The sequence below is a fragment of the Electrophorus electricus genome, chromosome 5 (assembly GCF_013358815.1).
Source record: "Electrophorus electricus isolate fEleEle1 chromosome 5, fEleEle1.pri, whole genome shotgun sequence".
Lineage (NCBI taxonomy): Eukaryota > Metazoa > Chordata > Actinopteri > Gymnotiformes > Gymnotidae > Electrophorus > Electrophorus electricus.
Window position 1 is genome coordinate 26,534,744 of NC_049539.1, and position 27,179 is coordinate 26,561,922.

At 55.4% G+C, this 27,179-nt stretch overlaps 1 protein-coding gene across 2 annotated transcripts in view; it reads left to right on the forward strand.

The window, feature by feature from the left end:
• The window catches only part of ppp3cca (protein phosphatase 3, catalytic subunit, gamma isozyme, a), a 71,348-nt gene that overhangs the window by 11,173 nt on the left and 32,996 nt on the right, over window positions 1–27,179 (forward strand). For both annotated transcript variants that reach the window (XM_035526494.1, XM_035526495.1), the window contains exons 4-13: window positions 2,792–2,903; window positions 3,725–3,870; window positions 4,551–4,690; window positions 5,403–5,480; window positions 20,531–20,625; window positions 20,737–20,862; window positions 21,168–21,245; window positions 22,072–22,156; window positions 23,101–23,198; window positions 26,509–26,535. In XM_035526494.1, coding sequence (XP_035382387.1) covers window positions 2,792–2,903; window positions 3,725–3,870; window positions 4,551–4,690; window positions 5,403–5,480; window positions 20,531–20,625; window positions 20,737–20,862; window positions 21,168–21,245; window positions 22,072–22,156; window positions 23,101–23,198; window positions 26,509–26,535 — 985 coding nt within the window. The remainder of the gene's footprint in view (window positions 1–2,791; window positions 2,904–3,724; window positions 3,871–4,550; window positions 4,691–5,402; window positions 5,481–20,530; window positions 20,626–20,736; window positions 20,863–21,167; window positions 21,246–22,071; window positions 22,157–23,100; window positions 23,199–26,508; window positions 26,536–27,179) is intronic.

Sequence of the window (27,179 nt, forward strand, 5' to 3'; positions counted from 1 at the left end):
AATTGTGACTAGGGCAGAGACGCTTCAGATACGTGCAGCTCGGACCGCCTTTATTCTGGTTGGACTACCTGTACATGTTTAAAGAGCCAACTGTGTCAGAGCCAAGGGTTTGAACATTTTGGAAACTGCATTTCTGCCTGGATATCTAGGAGACTAATAACCAGTCGACCAGTGTGATCGTTCTGCCCTGAAAATAACAAATTGCTGGAAAACAAGAAAAAGTTGCCCGGGGCTTTAATTGCGAGCTGTTTCAAAAGGAGTGCAGCATAATTCTTGGAAAAAGGTGTTTTGAGACAACAAAAACATTTTCCTTCCCCCCCCCCCCCCGATGTGTTTAGATGATGCCTCTGGAAGATATAACTGGGGTCACACCTCTTAAACACCTTTTCAAGCTGTTTTCACACATTACATGTCCCTCGTTAGCTGACCTTGGCTTGACTTGGAACTCTGAATGGCTGCAACGTCAAAAAAATGGGAGAGCCAGCCTACCAGTACTGCACGCTGTGTGCGACCCTTTCTTTCCCAAGAAGAAAGGCTCCGCCCTCTCGTTTTGCCAATCCCACCTTAGCATCATCAACCAATAGCGTGAGGCAGATTTGCTGAGGGTCTCGTAGTGCCTCGGTTTCTGTGAAGTGTCCACTGCACTAGGCTGGACCGTTACATTTGTAGTTAAAAAAAAAACCCCATCATGAATAGTGCTCAAACAGGGCGTGCCTGTCTCTGTGCACGTGGCAGTGTGAAGAGTGGGCTGCATTGCTTGCTGTACGTCTCTGCCCTGTTACTGACCCGATGGTCAACGCGGTTACACTTAATGTGACGGAAATGGCCCTCCTTATCGGCCCCCGCACCCAACGCCCCTCGAAGTGAGGGAACCCACATGCACGATCCTGTTTGCTACGCGGCGAATACCTCCTCCCTGCCCCTGCAGTGGTGGGCTGCCTTGCTTTGATCCAGGAGAGTGTTATTCGTACAGCACCCCCCCACACACACACACACACACACACACACACACACACTCTTTCTCTGAACCCCAGGCTTGGTCGTTCTGACGTGGGTTCAGTCTCCTCTTGTCTGACACAATGCCAGCATTGGCCTTTACTTTTGCCCTCCTACGCTTGTGGGAGAGGGAGAGAGAGAATGAGTGAGTGCTGCCAATTTTCCCTTATTTTCTTCTCTCTTCCTCTCCCATTTCCTCCCTCTCTTACATAGAGCAGGTCCTTCACTCATTGCTGCCATTACCTTTAATTTTCTACTCATTCTTCCGTCTGCGTAGGCCGAGGTACCGACTTCCAGCGTTGCCCGTGCACGCTACTCGCACGACACGTGACCGGGTGCCGGCCGTCCTCGGTCACCTTGGCGGTGTGCGCTTGCCACCGCAGGAGCGGCAGGAGTAGTCGCGCGGTAACAGGAGTCGGAGAGGACCAGCGCCTAATGGGAACTACGCGGGCTGCGTTCCTGTGAACGGGCGCGGAGGCGCGTTGGGCCCCCTCCCCGAGTGCCAGCTCACACCGCCAGGTCTCCGTGTGGTCCGCTGCCGCACGCGTCCCACCGAGCTGAGCCGCTCCCTTTGGTCAGTCCGTCGCTGCGTGGGTCGATTGTTAGCGACTCCTCGTGCGCACGATGGCCATCTGGGCTTGGGCAATGTGGTGACGGGCCAGCCGTTAAAGAATAGAACTTCGGCACGATGTGGGAGAAGAAGACTACAGCAGTAAATCTTGTCAGAAATTCATACTCAAACTTCTGCTCATTTGCACGCATTGAGAAACTTCGGATCTGTTTTTTTTTTTGTTTTTTTTCTCAGCCAGAAGTGTAATAGTCTAACATCAGGCAGTCAGTTCAACAACAGAGAATTGTGATCAAACTTAAGAAGCAGGGGTCGAGAGGAGGAGTCGAGGGCGGGGCATATATGAGGGGGTGGAGTCATCACCTCCACACCTGAATGCCGGACTCGCACAGAAGAATTACGGAGACGTTCGGACAAATTACAGCAGCACAAATGTAATATTCAACAGAATCAGTAACAGGCACAAAATAAGACAAATACAGAGTTCCTTCAGTCTGCACAATATATCAATTGATAATTATCGTATTTTATGTGTTGCCAAGTATATTGCATTTGCAATGTGGAGGCACATAATCACGATACGATATTTCTGTCCGTATCATGCCACCCTGTCCTGGAGTAATCGTCTAATGCTGTCATCTTCCCGGCACACGATTAAGCCACTGGGGGGGGGGGGGGGGGTTGTTGTTGCAGCGTGACGAACCGGGACACAGCCTGGGACGTGTTCTAAATATTCCAGCGGGTTTCTTTGACCGGTGGTGTCTATGGTAGATGAGCTGCAGTGCTGGCCGCCCTCTGCACCGTGGAGGCGAGCCTGCTCTCACTCGGCCCGTCTGGGCTCGTTACCCAGTCACGCTGCCTTGCCGTGAGTTGAGCTGGTGGGCTGCAGCAAATAAACAGGAAGCAGGTCGCCGGCCACCCAAGACTCGCTTTTGAGGGGCACGACTAGACATCTCTTGTGTGATCACTTGTCTCAACTGAGCCTGATGAATTCTTTCCCCCTCTCTCTCCCTCCCTCTCTCTCGCGCTCTCTCCCTCTCCCTCCCTCTCTCTCGCGCTTTCCCTCTCTCCCTCCCTCTCTCTCTCGCGCTCTCTCTCTCTCTCTCTCTCTCTGCCTGCTTCTGCTCTCTTTCTCTCTGTTTCTCTTTCTTCTCTCCCCCACCCCACCCCCTCTGTCTCTCTCCATTTCTCCTCCTCCAAACCTTCTCTCCTCTCTCCCCCCTACAGTGTGTGCTGTTCCTTTGGGCGCTGAAGATCAACCACCCCACCACACTCTTCCTCCTCCGAGGGAACCACGAGTGCCGGCACCTCACGGAGTACTTCACCTTCAAGCAAGAATGTGAGTGCGCAGAGCAGGGCGCCGCACACACCTGCGGGCCACAAACGTGGGAAAGACTTTGGAAGGGCTGGCACAGTATGGAGGATCTAAAAAGGGGTGGAGCTCTGGGTGTGGGTGCCCATTTGGTGTTTTAACGCTTTTACCGATGCTGTGTTTGCACAAAACAGCATGACTTGGGTTGTCCTTTTGCACTGGGCTGAGTGAGTGAGGGAGGGAGGGAGGGAGGGATGGATGGATGCATGCCTCTGGAAAATGACCAAGCCGACGTCCTAAGTTCCAAAACGCAGCGGAGTGGGTCTGTAGCGAACAGGTGAGAACAGAGAGCGCTCGTTGAAAGAGGCCTTTAGGCGTAAAGGGAACTACGACTCTGTCGTACCGGAGCAGCTGGGTTTGAAGCCGAGTAGCTGGGCCGACTTTAGCTGTGTGGCCGTGCCTTTTCTTCAGAAGGGCTCCCCGTGCGACCTTCTTTTGCAGCTTTAAATAAAGCTTTGTGGATTGATTCGGGGGGCCCACAGTGGGAACTTCTGAAAGCAAGGCTGGTAAATCAGGAAGTGGGACGCCGTGGAAACGACGAGCTTCCCGAGCTCGCTGACAAGCGGCCCTGACTGGGATCGCGACAGCCCGAGCGTAATAGAATGGCAGCTTTAGCCACGGCCGTTGGCGCGTGTGGGCAGAGCGAGGAGCCAGAGTGGTCCCTCGGAGCCCTTATGGGGTGGCGCGACGTGTCGTTGTAGACTATAAAGGCTGGAATAACACGGGGAGGAACATTTTCCTGCCCCTTTCAACCCTCTCCCCGTTTCCCACCCCTTCTCTTCCGGCAGGTAAGATCAAATACTCGGAGCGGGTCTACGACGCGTGCATGGAAGCTTTCGACTGCCTGCCCCTCGCTGCCCTGCTCAACCAGCAGTTCCTGTGTGTGCACGGAGGTCTCTCGCCCGAAATCAGCTGCTTAGACGACATCCGCAAGGTAAGTGGGGGTGTGCGGCAGAGGCCCCGCCCGTTTTTACAGGCGCCTCGGAATGCTTGGGCAGGGGTCCCTGACGCTTCGCGTGCCGTAAAGAGAAACAGCCGGGTTTGGGGGTGTTGTGTCTCTCCTGGAAACCCCCAGATAAAGCGCAGTGAAGTGAGAAGAGCTTCTCTTTTCTTCTCTTCTCCGTGGTTGTTTCCTTTGCTTTTTGACTGTGGATAGTGGAACCCGGAGTGAGACGTTATCCGAGCTCCTGGGCCTACTCTGAGAAGGTGTCTTTAGGAGTAATCGTTTACACGCAAAAACGCAGGCCGAACCGAAATCAGACAGATTCGTGACGCTGGTTACCGTTTCCTCTCTGGGACTATTGGCGGAAAGAAACCATTCTCGGCTGGAGGAACGGAAGAAACCTCTGTACTGTGTCATGACCAACATTAGGGCTAGGAAGCACTTTGGTAAAATAAAGCGTCCAAATCCGAATTGACTCTTGAGTCGCGTAGCTGCGTTCAAAGGACTGTGGTGCCGATATCGCGAAAAGTGCTCGTGCGTGCCCGGATTTTTGTAGGCTGCGATGGTGGAAGGGCTGACATGGTTCTGGGAATGTGTCTGGCTGCCTGTCTGTCTGCGCGCCTGCCTGTCTGTCTGCGCGCCTGTCTGTCTGTCTGTGCGCTTGCCTGCAGTTAGACAGGTTTAAGGAGCCTCCAGCTTTCGGGCCAATGTGTGACCTGATCTGGGCAGACCCTGGCGAGGACTACGGGAGCGAGAAAACTTCAGAACACTTCAACCACAACTCCGTGCGGGGCTGCTCCTACTTCTTCAGGTACCTGCCCCTCGGCCCTCAGGCTCCGCCCCCGGTCCTGAGGTAGCCCCGCCCTACGGAATTAATAAGCGTCTTCTCTTGTGTCCCACATTATTCAGTCCAGTAATTAGCATTAGCAGGTCATTAGCAGTCACTTTGTTAGTTTAGGCAAATTAGGGCTGCTTGTGTTAATCTGCTTAGGGTAACAGGTGTTCATGGGCCAAAAAGTGCTTGGCAGACCGTGTGTGTGTGTGTGTGTGTGTGTGTGTGTGTGTGTGTGTGTGTGTGTGTGTGTGTGTGTGTGTGTGTGTGTGTGTGTGTGTGTGTGTGTGTGTGTGTGTGTGTGTGTGTGTGTGTGTGTGTGTGTGTGTGTGTGTCACGCTTACATGTGGAATTGCTAAGTCATCTTGAGCACTGAGTGGAAATCTCTGATTTGGGCTGGCTCTATGGAAACACTGAACTGAGCTGTTTCACACACATCTGTGTGTGTGTGTACACGTGTGTGTGCCTCCCACACGTCTGCCTGTCCAGCTGGCCCGTTCCACGCTCACGGAACCCTAACTAAACGCAGGTGCAGTACTCGCCCGGGCGCCGTGGGGCGGCGTCGGGCCCAAAGCGCCGGCCAACTACTGTACGCGGACCACCTCTGAGGGAACTCTGTGGGGGGTCTGGACCCCGGTGCTTGTCCCTCTCTGTCCATCTAGCAGCCTCTCTTGTCTTTCTGTGCTTCCAGTTACCCTGCAGTATGCGACTTCTTGACAAACAACAACCTTCTGTCCGTGATAAGAGCCCACGAAGCTCAGGACGCAGGGTAAGCAGGCTCTGTCCCCCCTGGGACACTTTGTTTTCACAAACGCCACTCGCTTTCCTTTCCATGCTTTGTTGCTAGCTTTTTTGTTGTTTTTTTTTTTTTTAAGGGAAAAGGCCCAGGGTTTGAAAGGCCGTCGGCCTATTTTAAGTTCCTAGTGTAGCTTCTCTGCCCCCTCAGATGGATGAGCGGTTTTTTTTGGGAACGCTGCGTTCTGACTTCCTGGTGTGCAAGTCACCTTTCGACACGTTTTGATGTGCGGTGATGCACACTTCAGAAAAAGCAAAAACGTAGTACTAGAGTGTTTACTGTGTTATATGTTATGGCGGCCCGAATGTATTTATATATTGGGAGACTGTTTGTAATGGAAAAGGCAGAGCTTAAAGCCACAGAGGAGAGGTGATTTTACACATCTCTAGTCTGTGTTTCTGTAGTAGTGTGTGTGTGTGTGCGCGCGCGTGTCTGTGTGTGTGTGCGCGCGCGTGCCTGTGTGTGTGTGCGCGCGCGTGCCTGTGTGTGCGTGCGTGCGCGCGTCTGTGCCTGTGTGTGTGCGCGCGTCTGTGCCTGTGTGTGTGCGTGCGCGTGTCTGTGCCTGTGTGTGTGCGTGCGCGTGTCTGTGCCTGTGTGTGTGCGTGCGCGTGTCTGTGCCTGTGTGTGTGCGTGCGCGTGTCTGTGCCTGTGTGTGTGCGTGCGCGTGTCTGTGCCTGTGTGTGTGCATGCGCGTGTGTGCGCGTGCGCGTGTCTGTGTGTGCGCGTGCGCGTCTGTGCCTGTGCGTGTCTGTGCCTGTGTGTGTGTGCGCGTGTCTGTGCCTGTGTGTGTGTGCGCGTGTCTGTGCCTGTGTGTGTGCGCGTGTCTGTGGCTGTGTGTGTGCGCGTGTCTGTGGCTGTGTGTGTGCGCGTGTCTGTGGCTGTGTGTTTGTGTGTGTCTGTGCCTGTGTGCGTGTGCGCGCGTGTCTGTGCCTGTGTGTGTGCGCGCGTGTCTGTGCCTGTGTGTGTGTGTGTGTGCGCGTGTGTCTGTGCCTGTGTGCCTGTGTGTGCGCGCGTGTCTGTGCCTGTGTGTGTGCGCGTGTCTGTGCCTGTGTGTGCGCGTGTCTGTGCCTGTGTGTGTGCGTGTCTGTGCCTGTGTGTGTGCGCGTGTGTGTGTGCGCGTGTCTGTGCACGGGTGTGTGCGCGTGTCTGTGCCTGTGCGTGCGTGTGTGCGTGCGCGTGTCTGTGCTTGTGCGTGTGTGCGTGCGCGTGTCTGTGCCTGTGTGTGTGCGTGCGCGTGTCTGTGGCTGTGTGTGTGCGCGTGTCTGTGGCTGTGTGTGTGCGCGTGTCTGTGGCTGTGTGTGTGCGCGTGTCTGTGGCTGTGTGTGTGCGCGTGTCTGTGGCTGTGTGTGTGCGCGTGGCTGTGTGTGTGCGCGTGTCTGTGGCTGTGTGTGTGCGCGTGTCTGTGGCTGTGTGTGTGCGCGTGTCTGTGGCTGTGTGTGTGCGCGTGTCTGTGGCTGTGTGTGTGCGCGTGTCTGTGGCTGTGTGTTTGTGTGTGTGCGCGTGTCTGTGCCTGTGCGTGTGCGCGCGTGTCTGTGCCTGTGCGTGCGTGTGCGCGCGTGTCTGTGCCTGTGTGTGCGTGTGCGCGTCTGCCTGTGTGTGTGCGCGTTTCTGTGCCTGTGTGCGCGTGTCTGTGCCTGTGTGTGTGCGCGTGTGTGTGTGCGCGTATCTGTGCACGGGTGTGTGCGCGTGTCTGTGCCTGTGCGTGTGTGTGTGTGCGTGCGCGTGTCTGTGCCTGTGCGTGCGTGCGTCTGTGCCTGCGCGTGTCTGTGTCTGTGCCTGTGCGTGTGCATGCGCGTGTCTGTGCTTGTGTGTGTGTGTGCGCGTGTCTGTGCCTGTGTGTGTGCGCGCGCGTCTGTGCCTGTGTGTGCGTGCGCGCGTCTGTGCCTGTGTATGTGCGCGCACGTGTCTGTGCCTGTGTGTGTGCGCGCGCGCGTCTGTGCCTGTGTGTGTGCGTGCGCGCGTCTGTGCCTGTGCGCGCGTCTGTGCCTGTGCGCGCGTCTGTGCCTGTGTGTGTGTGTGTGCGTGTCTGTGCCTCTGTGTGTGTGTGCGCGTGTGTGCGTGTCTGTGCCTCTGTGTGTGTGCGCGCGCGTGTATGTGCCTCTGCATGCGTGTGGGTGCATGTCCGTGCCTCTGCGTGTGCGCATGTCTGTGCCTCTGGCGGGGGGGGGGGGGGGGGGGGGGGGGGGGGGGGGGGGGTTTGTCTCTGTGCCTCTGGGTGCGTGTGCGTGTGTGTCTCTGTGCCTCTGGGAGTGTGTGTGTGTATGTCTCTGTGCCTCTGGGTGTGTGTGTGTGTGTGTGTGTGTGTGTGTGTGTATGTCTCTGCCCCTCGGGGGGGTGTGTGTGTGTCTCTGTGCGTGTGTGTCTCTGTGCCTCTAGGCTGTTTGTGTGCCTCTGTGCCTCTGGGGTGTGGGTGTGTGTGTGTGTGTGTGTGTGTGTCTCTGTGTGTGTGTGTCTCTGTGCCTCTGGGTGTGTGTGTGTGTGTGTGTCTCTGTGCCTCTGGGTGTGTGTGTGTGTGTGTGTCTCTGTGCCTCTGGGGGTGTGTGTGTGTCTCTGTGCCTCTGGGGGTGTGTGTGTGTGTGTGTCTCTGTGCCTCTGGGGGTGTGTGTGTGTGTGTGTGTGTCTCTGTGCCTCTGGGTGTGTGTGTGTGTGTGTGTGTGTCTCTGTGCCTCTGGGGGTGTGTGTGTGTGTGTGTGTGTGTGTGTGTGTCTCTGTGCCTCTGGGGGTGTGTGTGTGTGTGTGTGTGTGTGTCTCTGTGCCTCTGGGTGTGTGTGTGTGTGTGTGTGTGTGTGTGTCTCTGTGCCTCTGGGTGTGTGTGTGTGTGTGTGTGTGTGTCTCTGTGCCTCTGGGTGTGTGTGTGTGTGTGTGTGTGTGTGTCTCTGTGCCTCTGGGTGTGTGTGTGTGTGTGTGTGTGTGTGTGTGTGTGTGTATCTGTGCCTCTGGGGTGTGGGTGTGTGTGTGTCTCTGTGCCTCTGGGGGTGTGTGTGTGTGTGTCTCTGTGTGTGTGTCTCTGTGCCTCTGGGTGTGTGTGTGTGTGTGTGTGTGTGTGTGTCTCTGTGCCTCTGGGGGTGTGTGTGTCTCTGTGCCTCTGGGGGTGTGTGTGTCTCTGTGCCTCTGGGGGTGTGTGTGTCTCTGTGCCTCTGGGGGTGTGTGTGTCTCTGTGCCTCTGGGGGTGTGTGTGTCTCTGTGCCTCTGGGGGTGTGTGTGTCTCTGTGCCTCTGGGGGTGTGTGTGTGTGTGTGTGTGTGCCTCTGGGGGTGTGTGTGTCTCTGTGCCTCTGGGGGTGTGTGTGTGTGTGTCTCTGTGCCTTTGGGGGTGTGTGTGTGTGTGTGTGTGTGTGTGTCTCTGTGCCTCTGGGGGTGTGTGTGTGTGTGTGTGTGTGTGTGTGTGTGTCTCTGTGCCTCTGGGGGTGTGTGTGTGTGTGTCTCTGTGCCTCTGGGTGTGTGTGTGTGTGTGTGTCTCTGTGCCTCTGGGTGTGTGTGTGTGTGTGTGTGTGTGTCTCTGTGCCTCTGGGGGTGTGTGTGTGTGTGTGTGTGTGTGTGTGTGTGTGTGTGTGTGTGTGTGTGTGTGTCTCTGTGCCTCTGGGTGTGTGTGTGTGTGTGTGTGTGTGTGTGTGTGTGTGTGTGTCTCTGTGCCTCTGGGTGTGTGTGTGTGTGTGTGTGTGTGTGTGTGTCTCTGTGCCTCTGGGTGTGTGTGTGTGTGTGTGTGTGTGTGTGTGTGTGTGTGTGTGTGTGTCTCTGTGCCTCTGGGGGTGTGTGTGTCTCTGTGCCTCTGGGGGTGTGTGTGTCTCTGTGCCTCTGGGGTGTGTGTGTGTGTGTGTGTGTGTGTGTGCCTCTGGGGGTGTGTGTGTCTCTGTGCCTCTGGGGGTGTGTGTGTGTGTGTCTCTGTGCCTTTGGGGGTGTGTGTGTGTGTGTGTGTGTGTGTGTCTCTGTGCCTCTGGGGGTGTGTGTGTGTGTGTGTGTGTGTGTGTGTGTGTGTCTCTGTGCCTCTGGGGGTGTGTGTGTGTGTGTCTCTGTGCCTTTGGGGGTGTGTGTGTGTGTGTGTGTGTGTGTGTGTGTGTCTCTGTGCCTCTGGGGGTGTGTGTGTGTGTGTCTCTGTGCCTCTGGGTGTGTGTGTGTGTGTGTGTCTCTGTGCCTCTGGGTGTGTGTGTGTGTGTGTGTGTGTGTGTCTCTGTGCCTCTGGGGGTGTGTGTGTGTGTGTGTGTGTGTGTGTGTGTGTGTGTGTCTCTGTGCCTCTGGGTGTGTGTGTGTGTGTGTGTGTGTGTGTGTGTGTGTCTCTGTGCCTCTGGGTGTGTGTGTGTGTGTGTGTGTGTGTGTGTCTCTGTGCCTCTGGGTGTGTGTGTGTGTGTGTGTGTGTGTGTGTGTGTGTGTGTCTCTGTGCCTCTGGGGGTGTGTGTGTGTGTGTGTGTGTGTGTCTCTGTGCCTCTGGGTGTGTGTGTGTGTGTGTGGGTGTGTGTGTCTCTGTGCCTCTGGGTGTGTGTGTGTGTGTGTGTGTGTGTGTGTGTCTCTGTGCCTCTGGGTGTGTGTGTGTGTGTGTGTGTCTCTGTGCCTCTGGGTGTGTGTGTGTGTGTCTCTGTGCCTCTGGGTGTGTGTGTGTGTGTGTGTGTGTGTGTGTCTCTGTGCCTCTGGGTGTGTGTGTGTGTGTGTGTGTCTCTGTGCCTCTGGGTGTGTGTGTGTGTCTCTGTGCCTCTGGGGGTGTGTGTGTGTGTGTGTGTGTGTCTCTGTGCCTCTGGGGTTGTGTGTGTGTGTCTCTGTGCCTCTGGGGGTGTGTGTGTGTGTCTCTGTGCCTCTGGGGGTGTGTGTGTGTGTCTCTGTGCCTCTGGGGGTGTGTGTGTGTGTCTCTGTGCCTCTGGGGCTGTGTGTGTGTGTGTGTGTGTGTGTGTGTCTCTGTGCCTCTGGGTGTGTGTGTGTGTGTGTGTCTCTGTGCCTCTGGGGGTGTGTGTGTCTCTGTGCCTCTGGGGGTGTGTGTGTCTCTGTGCCTCTGGGTGTGTGTGTGTGTGTGTGTGTGTGTGTGTCTCTGTGCCTCTGGGTGTGTGTGTGTGTGTGTGTGTGTGTGTGTGTGTGTGTGTGTGTGTCTCTGTGCCTCTGGGTGTGTGTGTGTGTGTGTGTCTCTGTGCCTCTGGGTGTGTGTGTGTGTGTGTGTCTCTGTGCCTCTGGGGGTGTGTGTGTGTGTGTCTCTGTGCCTCTGGGGGTGTGTGTGTGTGTGTCTCTGTGCCTCTGGGGGTGTGTGTGTGTGTGTCTCTGTGCCTCTGGGGGTGTGTGTGTGTGTGTCTCTGTGCCTCTGGGGGTGTGTGTGTGTGTGTCTCTGTGCCTCTGGGGGTGTGTGTGTGTGTGTCTCTGTGCCTCTGGGGGTGTGTGTGTCTCTGTGCCTCTGGGGGTGTGTGTGTGTGTGTGTCTCTGTGCCTCTGGGGGTGTGTGTGTGTGTGTGTGTCTCTGTGCCTCTGGGGGTGTGTGTGTGTGTGTCTCTGTGCCTCTGGGTGTGTGTGTGTGTGTGTGTCTCTGTGCCTCTGGGGGTGTGTGTGTGTGTGTGTGTGTGTGTGTGTGTCTGTGCCTCTGGGGGTGTGTGGGGGTGTGTGTGTGTGTGTGTGTGTGTCTGTGCCTCTGGGTGTGTGTGTGTGTGTGTGTGTGTGTGTGTGTGTGTGTCTCTGTGCCTCTGGGTGTGTGTGTGTGTGTGTGTGTGTGTGTGTGTGTGTGTGTGTGTGTGTGTGTGTGTCTCTGTGCCTCTGGGGGTGTGTGTGTGTGTGTGTGTGTCTCTGTGCCTCTGGGGGGGTGTGTGTGTGTGTGTGTGTGTCTCTGTGCCTCTGGGGGTGTGTGTGTGTGTCTCTGTGCCTCTGGGGGTGTGTGTGTGTGTCTCTGTGCCTCTGGGGTGTGTGTGTGTGTCTCTGTGCCTCTGGGGGTGTGTGTGTGTGTCTCTGTGCCTCTGGGGGTGTGTGTGTGTGTGTCTCTGTGCCTCTGGGGGTGTGTGTGTGTGTGTGTGTGTGTGTGTGTGTCTCTGTGCCTCTGGGGGTGTGTGTGTGTGTCTCTGTGCCTCTGGGGGTGTGTGTGTGTGTCTCTGTGCCTCTGGGGGTGTGTGTGTGTGTCTCTGTGCCTCTGGGGGTGTGTGTGTGTGCGTGTCTGTGCCTCTGGGGGTGTGTGTGTGTGCGTGTCTGTGCCTCTGGGGGTGTGTGTGTGTGCGTGTCTGTGCCTGCGCGCGTGTCTGTGCCTGCGCACGTGTCTGTGCCTGCGCGCGCGTCTGTGCCTCTGCGCGCGTGTCTGTGCCTGTGTGTGTGTGTGCCTGTGTGTGTGCGCGTCTGTGCCTCTGTGTGTGTGTGCGCGCGCGCGTGTCTGTGCCTCTGCATGCCTGTGGGTGCATGTCCGTGCCTCTGCGTGTGCGCATGTCTGTGCCTCTGGCGGGGGGGGGGGGGTGTGTGTCTCTGTGCCTCTGGGTGTGTCTCTGTGCGTGTGCGTGTGTGTCTCTGTGCCTCTGGGAGTGTGTGTGTGTATGTCTCTGTGCCTCTGGGTGTGTGTGTGTGTGTCTCTGTGCCTCTGGGGGTGTGTGTGTGTGTGTGTGTGTGTGTGTCTCTGTGCCTCTGGGGGTGTGTGTGTCTCTGTGCCTCTGGGGGTGTGTGTGTCTCTGTGCCTCTGGGGGTGTGTGTGTCTCTGTGCCTCTGGGGGTGTGTGTGTCTCTGTGCCTCTGGGGGTGTGTGTGTCTCTGTGCCTCTGGGGGTGTGTGTGTCTCTGTGCCTCTGGGGGTGTGTGTGTCTCTGTGCCTCTGGGGGTGTGTGTGTCTCTGTGCCTCTGGGGGTGTGTGTGTCTCTGTGCCTCTGGGGGTGTGTGTGTGTGTGTCTCTGTGCCTCTGGGTGTGTGTGTGTGTGTGTGTGTGTGTGTGTGTGTCTCTGTGCCTCTGGGGGTGTGTGTGTGTGTGTCTCTGTGCCTCTGGTGTGTGTGTGTGTGTGTGTCTCTGTGCCTCTGGGTGTGTGTGTGTGTGTGTGTGTGTCTCTGTGCCTCTGGGGTGTGTGTGTGTGTGTGTGTGTGTCTCTGTGCCTCTGGGGGTGTGTGTGTGTGTCTCTGTGCCTCTGGGGGTGTGTGTGTGTGTCTCTGTGCCTCTGGGGGTGTGTGTGTGTGTCTCTGTGCCTCTGGGGGTGTATGTGTGTGTGTGTGTGTGTGTGTGTCTCTGTGCCTCTGTGCCTCTGGGGGTGTGTGTGTGTGTCTCTGTGCCTCTGGGGGGGTGTGTGTGTGTCTCTGTGCCTCTGGGGGGGTGTGTGTGTGTCTCTGTGCCTCTGGGGGTGTGTGTGTGTGTGTGTGTGTGTCTCTGTGCCTCTGGGGGTGTGTGTGTGTGTGTGTGTGGGTGTGTCTCTGTGCCTCTGGGGGTGTGTGTGTGTGTCTCTGTGCCTCTGGGTGTGTGTGTGTGTGTCTTTGTGCCTCTGGGTGTGTGTGTGTGTGTGTGTCTCTGTGCCTCTGGGTGTGTGTGTGTGTGTGTGTGTGTGTGTGTGTGTCTCTGTGCCTCTGGGTGTGTGTGTGTGTGTGTGTGTGTCTCTGTGCCTCTGGGGGTGTGTGTGTGTGTGTGTGTGTGTGTGTGTGTCTCTGTGCCTCTGGGTGTGTGTGTGTGTGTGTCTCTGTGCCTCTGGGTGTGTGTGTGTGTGTGTGTGTGTCTCTGTGCCTCTGGGTGTGTGTGTGTGTGTGTGTGTGTCTGTGCCTCTGGGTGTGTGTGTGTGTGTGTGTGTCTCTGTGCCTCTGGGTGTGTGTGTGTGTGTGTGTGTGTGTCTCTGTGCCTCTGGGTGTGTGTGTGTGTGTGTGTGTGTGTGTGTGTGTGTCTCTGTGCCTCTGGGTGTGTGTGTGTGTGTGTGTGTCTCTGTGCCTCTGGGTGTGTGTGTGTGTGTGTGTGTCTCTGTGCCTCTGGGTGTGTGTGTGTGTGTGTGTGTGTGTGTCTCTGTGCCTCTGGGGGGGTGTGTGTGTGTGTGTGTGTCTCTGTGCCTCTGGGGGTGTGTGTGTGTGTGTGTGTGTGTCTCTGTGCCTCTGGGGGTGTGTGTGTGTGTCTCTGTGCCTCTGGGGGTGTGTGTGTGTGTCTCTGTGCCTCTGGGGCTGTGTGTGTGTGTGTGTGTGTGTGTGTGTGTGTCTCTGTGCCTCTGGGTGTGTGTGTGTGTGTGTGTGTGTGTGTGTCTCTGTGCCTCTGGGGGTGTGTGTGTCTCTGTGCCTCTGGGGGTGTGTGTCTCTGTGCCTCTGGGGTGTGTGTGTCTCTGTGCCTCTGGGTGTGTGTGTGTGTGTGTGTGTGTGTGTGTCTCTGTGCCTCTGGGTGTGTGTGTGTGTGTGTGTGTGTGTGTGTGTGTGTGTGTGTGTGTGTCTCTGTGCCTCTGGGTGTGTGTGTGTGTGTGTCTCTGTGCCTCTGGGGGTGTGTGTGTGTGTGTCTCTGTGCCTGTGGGGGTGTGTGTGTGTGTGTGTGTGTGTGTGTGTGTGTGTGTGTGTGTGTGTGTGTGTCTCTGTGCCTCTGGGGGTGTGTGTGTGTGTGTGTGTGTGTGTGTCTGTGCCTCTGGGGGTGTGTGTGTGTGTGTGTGTGTGTGTGTGTCTCTGTGCCTCTGGGTGTGTGTGTGTGTGTGTGTGTCTCTGTGCCTCTGGGTGTGTGTGTGTGTGTGTGTGTGTGTGTCTCTGTGCCTCTGGGGGGGTGTGTGTGTGTGTGTGTGTCTCTGTGCCTCTGGGGGTGTGTGTGTGTGTGTGTGTGTGTCTCTGTGCCTCTGGGGGTGTGTGTGTGTGTCTCTGTGCCTCTGGGGGTGTGTGTGTGTGTCTCTGTGCCTCTGGGGCTGTGTGTGTGTGTGTGTGTGTGTGTGTGTCTCTGTGCCTCTGGGTGTGTGTGTGTGTGTGTGTGTGTGTGTGTGTCTCTGTGCCTCTGGGGGTGTGTGTGTCTCTGTGCCTCTGGGGGTGTGTGTCTCTGTGCCTCTGGGGGTGTGTGTGTCTCTGTGCCTCTGGGTGTGTGTGTGTGTGTGTGTGTGTGTGTGTCTCTGTGCCTCTGGGTGTGTGTGTGTGTGTGTGTGTGTGTGTGTGTGTGTGTGTCTCTGTGCCTCTGGGTGTGTGTGTGTGTGTGTCTCTGTGCCTCTGGGGGTGTGTGTGTGTGTGTCTCTGTGCCTGTGGGGGTGTGTGTGTGTGTGTGTGTGTGTGTGTGTGTGTGTGTGTGTGTGTGTGTGTGTGTCTCTGTGCCTCTGGGGGTGTGTGTGTGTGTGTGTGTGTGTGTGTCTGTGCCTCTGGGGGTGTGTGTGTGTGTGTGTGTGTGTGTGTGTGTCTCTGTGCCTCTGGGTGTGTGTGTGTGTGTGTGTGTCTCTGTGCCTCTGGGTGTGTGTGTGTGTGTGTGTGTGTCTCTGTGCCTCTGGGTGTGTGTGTGTGTGTGTGTGTGTGTGTGTGTGTGTGTGTCTCTGTGCCTCTGGGTGTGTGTGTGTGTGTGTGTGTGTGTGTGTGTGTCTCTGTGCCTCTGGGTGTGTGTGTGTGTGTGTGTCTCTGTGCCTCTGGGGGTGTGTGTGTGTGTGTGTGTCTCTGTGCCTCTGGGGGTGTGTGTGTGTGTGTCTCTGTGCCTCTGGGGGTGTGTGTGTGTGTGTCTCTGTGCCTCTGGGGGTGTGTGTGTGTGTCTCTGTGCCTCTGGGGGTGTGTGTGTGTGTCTCTGTGCCTCTGGGGGTGTGTGTGTGTGTCTCTGTGCCTCTGGGGGTGTGTGTGTGTGTGTGTGTCTCTGTGCCTCTGTGCCTCTGGGGGGGTGTGTGTGTGTGTGTGTGTGTGTGTCTCTGTGCCTCTGGGGGTGTGTGTGTGTGTCTCTGGGCCTCTGGGGGTGTGTGTGTGTGTCTCTGTGCCTCTGGGGGTGTGTGTGTGTGTCTCTGTGCCTCTGGGGGTGTGTGTGTGTTTCTCTGTGCCTCTGGGGGTGTGTGTGTGTGTCTCTGTGCCTCTGGGGGTGTGTGTGTGTGTCTCTGTGTGTGTGGTGTGTGTGTGTGTCTCTGTGCCTCTGGGGTGTGTGTGTGTGTCTCTGTGCCTCTGGGGGTGTGTGTGTGTGTCTCTGTGCCTCTGGGGGTGTGTGTGTGTGTCTCTGTGCCTCTGGGGGTGTGTGTGTGTGTCTCTGTGCCTCTGGGGGTGTGTGTGTGTGTCTCTGTGCCTCTGGGGGTGTGTGTGTGTGTCTCTGTGCCTCTGGGGGTGTGTGTGTGTGTCTCTGTGCCTCTGGGGGTGTGTGTGTGTGCGTGTCTGTGCCTGCGCGCGTGTCTGTGCCTGCGCGCGCGTCTGTGCCTCTGCGCGCGTGTCTGTGCCTGTGTGTGTGTGTGTGCCTGTGTGTGTGCGCGTCTGTGCCTCTGTGTGTGTGTGCGCGCGCGCGTGTCTGTGCCTCTGCATGCGTGTGGGTGCATGTCCGTGCCTCTGCATGTGCGCATGTCTGTGCCTCTGGCGGGGGGGGGGGGGGTGTGTCTCTGTGCCTCTGGGTGTGTCTGTGTGCGTGTGCGTGTGTGTCTCTGTGCCTCTGGGAGTGTGTGTGTGTATGTCTCTGTGCCTCTGGGTGTGTGTGTGTGTGTCTCTGTGCCTCTGGGTGTGTGTGTGTGTGTGTGTGTGTGTGTGTGTGTGTCTCTGTGCCTCTGGGGGTGTGTGTGTCTGTGCCTCTGGGGGTGTGTGTGTCTCTGTGCCTCTGGGGGTGTGTGTGTCTCTGTGCCTCTGGGGGTGTGTGTGTCTCTGTGCCTCTGGGGGTGTGTGTGTCTCTGTGCCTCTGGGGGTGTGTGTGTCTCTGTGCCTCTGGGGGTGTGTGTGTCTCTGTGCCTCTGGGGTGTGTGTGTGTGTCTCTGTGCCTCTGGGGGTGTGTGTGTGTGTCTCTGTGCCTCTGGGGGTGTGTGTGTGTGTGTGTGTCTCTGTGCCTCTGGGTGTGTGTGTGTGTGTGTGTGTGTGTCTCTGTGCCTCTGGGTGTGTGTGTGTGTGTGTGTCTCTGTGCCTCTGGGTGTGTGTGTGTGTGTGTGTGTCTCTGTGCCTCTGGGTGTGTGTGTGTGTGTGTGTGTGTGTGTGTCTCTGTGCCTCTGGGGGTGTGTGTGTGTGTGTGTGTGTGTCTCTGTGCCTCTGGGGGTGTGTGTGTGTGTCTCTGTGCCTCTGGAGGTGTGTGTGTGTGTCTCTGTGCCTCTGGGGGTGTGTGTGTGTGTCTCTGTGCCTCTGGGGGTGTGTGTGTGTGTCTCTGTGCCTCTGGGTGTGTGTGTGTGTGTGTCTCTGTGCCTCTGTGCCTCTGGGGGTGTGTGTGTGTCTCTGTGCCTCTGGGGGGTGTGTGTGTGTGTCTCTGTGCCTCTGGGGGGGTGTGTGTGTGTCTCTGTGCCTCTGGGGGTGTGTGTGTGTGTCTCTGTGCCTCTGGGGGTGTGTGTGTGTGTGTGTGTGTGTGTGTGTCTCTGTGCCTCTGGGGGTGTGTGTGTGTGTGTGTGTGGGTGTGTCTCTGTGCCTCTGGGGGTGTGTGTGTGTGTGTGTGTGGGTGTGTCTCTGTGCCTCTGGGGGTGTGTGTGTGTGTGTGTGTGTGTCTCTGTGCCTCTGGGTGTGTGTGTGTGTGTCTTTGTGCCTCTGGGTGTGTGTGTGTGTGTGTGTGTCTCTGTGCCTCTGGGTGTGTGTGTGTGTGTGTGTGTGTGTGTGTGTGTGTGTGTCTCTGTGCCTCTGGGTGTGTGTGTGTGTGTGTGTGTCTCTGTGCCTCTGGGGGGTGTGTGTGTGTGTGTGTGTGTGTGTGTGTGTGTGTGTGTGTGTGTGTGTGTGTGTGTTTGTGTGTGTGTGTGTGTGTGTGTGTGTCTCTGTGCCTCTGGGTGTGTGTGTGTGTGTGTCTCTGTGCCTCTGGGTGTGTGTGTGTGTGTGTGTGTGTGTCTCTGTGCCTCTGGGTGTGTGTGTGTGTGTGTGTGTCTCTGTGCCTCTGGGTGTGTGTGTGTGTGTGTGTGTCTCTGTGCCTCTGGGTGTGTGTGTGTGTGTGTGTGTGTGTGTCTCTGTGCCTCTGGGTGTGTGTGTGTGTGTGTGTGTGTCTCTGTGCCTCTGGGTGTGTGTGTGTGTGTGTGTGTCTCTGTGCCTCTGGGTGTGTGTGTGTGTGTGTGTGTCTCTGTGCCTCTGGGTGTGTGTGTGTGTGTGTGTGTGTCTCTGTGCCTCTGGGGGTGTGTGTGTGTGTGTGTGTGTGTGTGTGTCTCTGTGCCTCTGGGGGTGTGTGTGTGTGTGTGTGTGTGTGTGTGTGTCTCTGTGCCTCTGGGGGTGTGTGTGTGTGTCTCTGTGCCTCTGGGGGTGTGTGTGTGTGTGTCTCTGTGCCTCTGGGGCTGTGTGTGTGTGTGTGTGTGTGTGTGTGTGTGTCTCTGTGCCTCTGGGGGTGTGTGTGTGTGTGTGTGTGTGTGTGTGTGTGTCTCTGTGCCTCTGGGGGTGTGTGTGTCTCTGTGCCTCTGGGGGTGTGTGTCTCTGTGCCTCTGGGGGTGTGTGTGTCTCTGTGCCTCTGGGTGTGTGTGTGTGTGTGTGTCTCTGTGCCTCTGGGTGTGTGTGTGTGTGTGTGTGTGTGTGTGTGTGTGTGTGTGTGTGTGTGTGTGTGTCTCTGTGCCTCTGGGTGTGTGTGTGTGTGTGTGTGTGTCTCTGTGCCTCTGGGGGTGTGTGTGTGTGTGTGTCTCTGTGCCTCTGGGGGTGTGTGTGTGTGTGTCTCTGTGCCTCTGGGGGTGTGTGTGTGTGTGTGTGTGTGTGTGTGTGTGTGTGTGTCTCTGTGCCTCTGGGGGTGTGTGTGTGTGTGTGTGTGTCTGTGCCTCTGGGGGTGTGTGTGTGTGTGTGTGTGTGTGTGTGTGTGTGTCTCTGTGCCTCTGGGGGTGTGTGTGTGTGTGTGTGTGTGTGTGTCTCTGTGCCTCTGGGTGTGTGTGTGTGTGTGTGTGTGTGTGTGTCTCTGTGCCTCTGGGTGTGTGTGTGTGTGTGTGTGTGTCTCTGTGCCTCTGGGGGTGTGTGTGTGTGTGTGTGTGTGTGTCTCTGTGCCTCTGGGTGTGTGTGTGTGTGTGTGTGTGTGTCTCTGTGCCTCTGGGGGTGTGTTTGTGTGTCTCTGTGCCTCTGGGGGTGTGTGTGTGTGTCTCTGTGCCTCTGGGGGTGTGTGTGTGTGTCTCTGTGCCTCTGGGGCTGTGTGTGTGTGTGTGTGTGTGTGTGTGTGTGTCTCTGTGCCTCTGGGTGTGTGTGTGTGTGTGTGTGTGTGTGTGTGTGTGTGTGTCTCTGTGCCTCTGGGGGTGTGTGTGTCTCTGTGCCTCTGGGGGTGTGTGTGTCTCTGTGCCTCTGGGGGTGTGTGTGTCTCTGTGCCTCTGGGGGTGTGTGTGTCTCTGTGCCTCTGGGTGTGTGTGTGTGTGTGTGTGTGTGTGTCTCTGTGCCTCTGGGGGTGTGTGTGTGTGTGTGTGTGTGTCTGTGCCTCTGGGGGTGTGTGTGTGTGTGTCTCTGTGCCTCTGGGTGTGTGTGTGTGTGTGTCTCTGTGCCTCTGGGTGTGTGTGTGTGTGTGTGTGTGTGTGTGTCTCTGTGCCTCTGGGTGTGTGTGTGTGTGTGTGTGTGTCTCTGTGCCTCTGGGTGTGTGTGTGTGTGTGTGTGTCTCTGTGTGTGTGTGTGTGTGTGTGTGTCTCTGTGCCTCTGGGGGTGTGTGTGTGTGTGTGTGTGTGTCTCTGTGCCTCTGGGGGTGTGTGTGTGTGTCTCTGTGCCTCTGGGGGTGTGTGTGTGTGTCTCTGTGCCTCTGGGTGTGTGTGTGTGTGTCTCTGTGCCTCTGGGGTGTGTGTGTGTGTCTCTGTGCCTCTGGGGGTGTGTGTGTGTGTCTCTGTGCCTCTGGGGGTGTGTGTGTGTGTCTCTGTGCCTCTGGGGGTGTGTGTGTGTGTGTCTCTGTGCCTCTGTGCCTCTGGGGGTGTGTGTGTGTGTCTCTGTGCCTCTGGGGGGGTGTGTGTGTGTCTCTGTGCCTCTGGGGGTGTGTGTGTGTGTCTCTGTGCCTCTGGGTGTGTGTGTGTGTGTGTGTGTGTGTGTGTGTGTGTCTCTGTGCCTCTGGGTGTGTGTGTGTGTGTGTGTGTGTGTCTCTGTGCCTCTGTGTGTGTGTGTGTGTGTGTGTCTCTGTGCCTCTGGGGGTGTGTGTGTGTGTCTCTGTGCCTCTGGGGGTGTGTGTGTGTGTGTCTCTGTGCCTCTGGGGGTGTGTGTGTGTGTGTCTCTGTGCCTCTGGGGGTGTGTGTGTGTGTGTCTCTGTGCCTCTGGGGGTGTGTGTGTGTGTCTCTGTGCCTCTGGGGGTGTGTGTGTGTGTCTCTGTGCCTCTGGGGGTGTGTGTGTGTGTCTCTGTGCCTCTGGGGGTGTGTGTGTGTGTCTCTGTGCCTCTGGGGGTGTGTGTGTGTGTCTCTGTGCCTCTGGGGGGGTGTGTGTGTGTCTCTGTGCCTCTGGGGGGGTGTGTGTGTGTCTCTGTGCCTCTGGGGGTGTGTGTGTGTGTGTGTGTCTCTGTGCCTCTGGGGGTGTGTGTGTGTGTGTGTGTCTCTGTGCCTCTGGGGGTGTGTGTGTGTGTGTGTGTCTCTGTGCCTCTGGGGGTGTGTGTGTGTGTGTGTCTCTGTGCCTCTGGGTGTGTGTGTGTGTGTCTTTGTGCCTCTGGGTGTGTGTGTGTGTGTGTGTCTCTGTGCCTCTGGGTGTGTGTGTGTGTGTGTGTGTGTGTGTGTCTGTGCCTCTGGGTGTGTGTGTGTGTGTGTGTGTGTGTGTGTGTGTGTGTCTCTGTGCCGCTGGGGGTGTGTGTGTGTGTCTCTGTGCCGCTGGGGGTGTGTGTGTGTGCCTCTGTGCCTCTGGGGGTGTGTGTGTCTCTGTGCCTCTGGGGGTGTGTGTGTCTCTGTGCCTCTGGGGGTGTGTGTGTCGCTGTGCCTCTGGGGGTGTGTGTGTCTCTGTGCCTCTGGGGTGGGGGTGTGTGTGCGTGCGTGTGTCTTTGTGCGTCTGTGCTTGCGTGTCTGTGCCTCTCTTTGTTCACGCATGTGCGCATGCGTGCCTCTGTGTGTGCCTGTGTGTGTGTGTGAGCTGCAGTAGGGGGCTGGTACGCTTCACCCCCTCACACAGATGCTCTGTTTGTCGCCCCTCCTGCGCGCAGGTACAGGATGTACAGGAAAAGCCAGACGACGGGCTTCCCCTCGCTAATCACCATCTTCTCAGCTCCCAATTACCTAGACGTGTACAACAACAAAGGTAGGCGTGCGCCGCGCCGACGGCCCCTCACGTGAGCGCCGCCGCACCCGGGCCCCGGGCTGTTTCCCTTTGCCTCTCCCCCTGCGCCATTCTGTTTTTGTCCCTCCGCAGCCGCCGTACTGAAGTACGAGAACAACGTCATGAACATCCGGCAGTTCAACTGCTCGCCCCACCCGTACTGGCTGCCCAACTTCATGGACGTCTTCACCTGGTCGCTACCCTTCGTGGGAGAAAAAGGTGACGCCCTCTCTCGAGGCACTGCGGAGGGGGGGATCATAAGCGTGCCAATGATGCAGTGCGGCTAAATTTCCCTGACCAATCATTAGATTTCCTGTGTTACGTGCTAAACCAATTATACATCTTTTCCCAGTAAGGTTTGACAACACAGCGATTTCACACAATTTTTCACACAATTTACAACGAGTTGGAACAGAAGCGGCGGTTGTGCGACACACTACTCGCGGCCTTTCCTGGTAACGGTAAAGTGAACAGCGGTGGTGAAGGATGGCTGATCTCTGACTAGAGCTCGCCTGTGTTCCCAGTGACTGAGATGCTGGTTAACGTCCTCAACATCTGCTCTGATGACGAGCTCATGTCCGAGGGAGATGACTTGTGTGAAGGTACCACACACACGCACGCGCACGCGCACACACACACACACACACTCACAGATCATAACTTTCGACCCCATCTCTCCTCGCCTGCGTGTTTATAAGTTTGCGTGCTGTTATCTTCCCATGGTGCATTTCTGCATCGCTCTTTTTAGTTAGTGGTGAGATTGCAGATGTGGGATCTGCGATTCGGTCTTGCATTAGGATGAACGCGGGGCGGAGTTGGTCTCAGATCAGCCCACGCATGTCTTTGCAGTGTGTAGGCTCCAGCTGGCAGAGTGGGCGGAGCTCTCATCGTTAGGAGAGAAAGCGCCTCATCTGTACACATGTCACAGCTCATCAGATGCGTCAGACTGCTATTAAATCCACTTCAGTTCCTTCCCCCGGAGACCTGCTGTGTCTTACTGCAGTGCTGACTACATACATATAAACACACACACACACACACACAGCCCGTTCTACACAGCCCACTGCACCCCACAATTACACGCTATGTGTTATAAATTTTAGACTTGAAATGTAGTCACCTCCAGACGTGATCTCTGTGTGTGTGTGTGTGTGTGTGTGTGTGTGTGTGTGTGTGTGTGTGTGTGTGTGTGTGTGTGTGTGTGTGCGCGCGTGCGTGTGTGCGCGTGTGCCTGCGCGCGCATGTTTTGATTAAATGTTTATCTTTGCTATCTTTCCATCTTCCACATCCTGCTGAAAGTATACTTTCTTTTACACAATCTTTTACAACACCAAACTCGGGTGTGCATGTGCCTGCGTGCATGTTTGTGTGTCCCTGTGTGTGTGTGTATGTATGTATGTGTGTGTGTGTGTGTCCATGCTCTTGCAGGTGGAGCACCAGCAGCACGTAAGGAGGTGATCAGGAATAAGATCCGCGCCATTGGGAAGATGGCTCGGGTCTTCTCCGTGCTCAGGTGCGTGCCGCGGCGTCTGCCTCGCCTCGCAGTCTGTCCGGCCCTCGCCCGGGTCTTGCGGATCCGACATCCCCGCGGGCATGCCGACAGCTTGGCCAATGCATAGTGACCCGAGACAGAAGGGCCTGAGTAACTCAGACGGTGTCCCGGGGCATCTGGACAGCGTTGGTTCTCACTCCGCCACACGCGAGAGAGAGGCCTCATTACCAAAACGGGTCACGGAGTTGAAAATAGATTTCACTGTTTATAAAAGGAGCCAGAAGCTCGGCACACAATGAAGTTTTGTTTGAAAGCGTGCATGCACGCGCGCACACACACACACACACACACACACACACACACACACACACACACACACACACACACACACACATGCACGCACGCGCACACATACACACACACACACACACACACACAGGCAGGCTTGTGTGCACGCATACACACGCGCGCACACACATACAGGCAGGCTTGTGTGCACGCATACGCACGCGCGCGCACACACACGCGCACACACACACACACAGGCAGGCTTGTGTGCACGCATAGACATACACACACACACACACACACAACACACGCGCGCACACACACAGGCAGGCTTGTGTGCACGCATACACATACACACACACACACACGCGCACACACACACTCCTCCATCAGGAATAATGAGCAGGCATCAGTGAGTCATGAGTGGAAATGGTTGTATAATTAATCGCGTTAGACATTACTGCGGCCGAGGAGAGCTCCGCTTGGCCTTTCGGACGCGCTCTGAAATCTTTTGTGCAGGGTTCCTTGATAACAATATTCAGATTACAGTGGCAGCACTGGATAGTTTCAAATTAATATTTAATCTCCCTCTTTCTGCCTTCCTGCAAATTGATTCTGTGTCTGAATGCAAATCTAATGAGGTGTGTGCGTGTGTGCGTGTGTGTGTGTGAGATCAGGGAGGAGAGTGAGAGTGTTTTGACTCTTAAGGGCCTGACCCCAACTGGGACGCTACCTCTGGGAGTGTTGTCCGGAGGTAAACAGACCCTGCAGAATGGTAAGTGCGCGTCCTCTGGCACGCCTCCCTGCATGCATGTGCATCGCAAAGTGCGTCCATATTCACCACACACACACACACACACAAACACACTGACTGAGATTCAGGACTCATTCACACTTCTGACCAAATGAGTCAGCTAACTGCGTGCCGTCCCCTTGACCTGTTTATGCGCTACTCCACTCTAACGTCTGAAATCTCTTTCAGCACGGTGTGATGTACAACGTTCACACACTTCCACTGTGGACACAGCATGCTCGCGTCCCCGATCCCACCAGCACGGCAATTTGCATGAGTTATGGTTTTGCTCGAGCGGAGCCGGGCGGTTCTAGATGGTTTCTCGGCGCGGGCTTCGATCCGAATCGCAGAACTCCGCCATTCCTGTAGTCGCACCTCCTCTCGGGAACCAGAGCTGGCTGGCGCACTGCGAGAGTGTGCGCGGATATGAGCGCCGGAGGCGGAGTCTCCCCGGAGCCCCTCCCCGTCAAATTGACCTACATATGAACGCAGTGCTCTCCTTTAGGCGGGCTACGGCATGACAAGGCAGAATCCCTACTGACATCTGTTCCCTACTGACATCTGTCCCCCATCTGTTGAAATGAAAATGCCCAAACAGACCATAAGTATTTTGGTGCAGGTGAGCAAGGGATAAACCTGTGTGTGTGTGTGTGTGTGTGTGTGTGTGTGTGTGTGTGTGTGTGTGTGTGTGTGTGTGTGTGTGTGTGTGTGTGTGTGTGTGTGTGTGTGTGTGTGTGTGTGTGTGTGTGTTGAACTTGTTAGTCTCCATTAGTATAGTCAGAGAATAATAATAATATATAAAGGTCGATTCTTGCCAGAAACAACATGGTCATATGTTTTTAAAAGAAGACACACAAAGTAACAAGCGTAGGAATGCCCAACGCCCAATTTATGATGGTCTTACCCCAAACGGCTTCTCAAATTATTTCACTGTCGCAGCCCAAATTCCATTGACGATAAATCGTGAGAGTTTTGCTAGAGTTGTTGCGCTCTCCTTTCATCTCATTTATATGGTGTCAGGTGGTCAGGATAACTGTCCCTAGTCTGTCTGTTCCTCGTCCAGTCGATCTGATGAGATCTGTTATCGTGAGTGTTTGGTCTTGGCTCTTGCAAATAGTGACGTGGACATTGTCAACAACCAACAGGTAAACACCAGAGAGAGAGCAGGAAAGAGAGATCAGACATGAGATTGGGAGATCAGACAGACTGGGAGATCAGACATGAGACTGGGACACCCGCTGCATCTGATTCTGTTCCATTGTTCCGCTTCCTGTATATTTCCAACAGGAGCATGATGGAAAATAATCTCAAAAGGAATCTGTTTGCAGTCTTGTAAATGGTAGCCCTGCAAGATTCTCAGTCCTCAATCCAAGTCCCCCAATTTGGAAAATTGTAGTCTGTGATTAAACATTCTGTGACTCGACGCATTGTTTTCAGATATGCGGGGTTGTCAGACTTTAGTCTTTTAAAAGAGTTTTCAGTGTCTTCAAAGTCTTCTAGTGTATGGTTAGCATAAATCATTATCTCTATGAATGATTAAAATGTGTTGAATCTCAAATCTCAAAGTGTTTTGAGAGGATTCATGCAAAGAATCTGTAATTGACACGATCTCCCTTGCAGTGTAATGTGTTTATGCTGTTTGAATCATGGTGAGAGGAGGGAACTGCTCCAGGTCTTTGTTCCTGACGACCAATGATCAGACGGCTCTGGCTCACTGCTACGCTTCCTATCAAGAAATGTTCCAGTAAACGTTTGAGAACGGTTTGGTAGGATGAGCGGAGGTGGATACTCAGGACGCTTTGTGTCAGCCTGTTTTCTCGTTTGTGTTAAAGACAAAGTGAATTAAATGGCAAGCTAACATTGGTGGTTTGTTTGGTCACTGATTGACACGGTGGGGGGTTAGTCTGCTCCGACTGATGCAGTATGGGGGGTTAGTCTGCTCTGACTGATGCAGTATGGGGGGTTAGTCTGCTCCGACTGATGCAGTATTTGGGGGGGGAGGTTAGTCTGCTCCGACTGATGCAGTATTTGGGGGGGGGAGGTTAGTCTGCTCCGACTGATGCAGTATTTGGGGGGGGGAGGTTAGTCTGCTCCGACTGATGCAGTATTTGGGGGGGGAGGTTAGTCTGCTCCGACTGATGCAGTATTTTGGGGGGGGAGGTTAGTCTGCTCCGACTGATGCAGTATTTGGGGGGGGGGTAGTCTGCTCCGACTGATGCAGTATGGGTGGGGGAGGTTAGTCTGCTCCGACTGATGCAGTATGAGTGGCTGGCACAGCTGGCCAGGAGATTTGTTTCCAAACAAGCAATGAGTCCATGAAATAAACCTCTGTTCATTATGTCTCAGAGGATTCTGAGAGTGTGCTCTCATTCTGCTGAAATGTTTGGTGTAAAAATGTGTGCGTACCTGTGTGTGTGATGCAAATACTGCAAGCAATGTTTTCACACCACATGGGGAAAGTAGTAAAAGGATTAAAAAACAATATTTATAGGACTGTCTGTCTTCCTCTGGGCATCAGAAATGGCCCCTTACTGTCTGCCAACAATCTCCCCTCTAGGCTGCCACTCGCCTCCTCCCTCTGCCCTTGCTGAGGGCGTCGACGCCCCAACGTTCCATCCAGGGCAGCGCGGTTTGCACGGGCACGTTGCTGGCTTTTGGGAAACCACTGTGCGGCTCTGGTGAAGAACACCAGTCGGTCAGTGAGCAGTTGGAACCAATTCAAGAGGCAGTGGTAGCTCAGTGGTTAAGGTACTTGACTAGTGATCAGAAGGTTGCTGGTTCAAGCCCCACTGCTCCCAAGTTGCCACTGTTGGGCTGCTGAGCAAGACCCTCAATTACTCAAATTGTAAGAAGTTGCTGACTCACAGTAACAAGTTGAGATCGTTTCAGTGTATTTGCAGCTTCCTTTGATTCGACTTGGTTGTTGCCTCTTGGAGGGTCGTCTTATTTTGAGAGTCAAAATAGAGTGCCAGTGCTGCACTAAATTGTTCAAACAGAGACCGAAATGAGAACGTAAATAGCTCACTAATCACCTCCACCTCTGCCTGTCCAGTGTACTTGCTCCAGGTCTGAATACTTCATTTTCTGCCATTCTGTGTCGCTGTGTGTTTGCTGGGGCTAACTGGAGCTGTTTGATTATTGTTGATGCTGTTGTTTTTGTTTTTTTTCCTTTTCTATCACCCCCCCCGCTGCGGTCGCTCGCCTGCCCACCAGTATCTGCGATGACTCTGTCTAACATCACTGATCACTTGCTCTCTTTTCTGTTCGTATTTTGGGTTTCTTGCCAACACAGCCGCGCTGCTAGCGAAGGAGGGCAAAGGTATGCTAGCCGCCTGTCGTGCCTCCCCCCACCCCTCCTATCGCTGTGATGCTGTAGTAGATGATGTGGTACTGTTTCAGAAAATGACCAGTCTTGCACACGTGTAACTTAACTGCCGATTATCCCACATGACCTGGGATGGTAAGTGAATCAGCGTTTGGTCCTCGGATCACAAGCGTCTCGTCTTTGCACTAATGAAATCCAGAACCCCCCTTTAAACACCACTTGCCATTCCTGTAATTAACAGAGCTGAGACTCTGTCAGAGGCCAGAGCTGGCCAATTCCCAGGCTGCGCTCTGATTGGTTGAGGACTGTGCCCCCCCCCCCCCCCCCCCCAGAGGTGGCCTGCTTCTGTTTTGCACGCACCTGCTCTCAAGCCAATGCTTCGTTCTCCGAGGTGCAAACACACACCCGCATGGGAGGGGCGTGAGACAGAAAAAGTAGAGTGCTGGCGTCGGTTCTCCCGCCGTTCTCTCCCACTGGGAACAAATGGGCCAGTTCTGCTTGTTCTCAGAATCACTCTCAACTCCCTCACTAGCAACCGCCCAGCATGATTTGAGAGTTAAAGAGATCGCTGCTTGTGCAAGAATGTCCTTTTCTGACCAAGCATGTTCTGTTGGGTTCCGTGTTGCATGTTTCGCTTC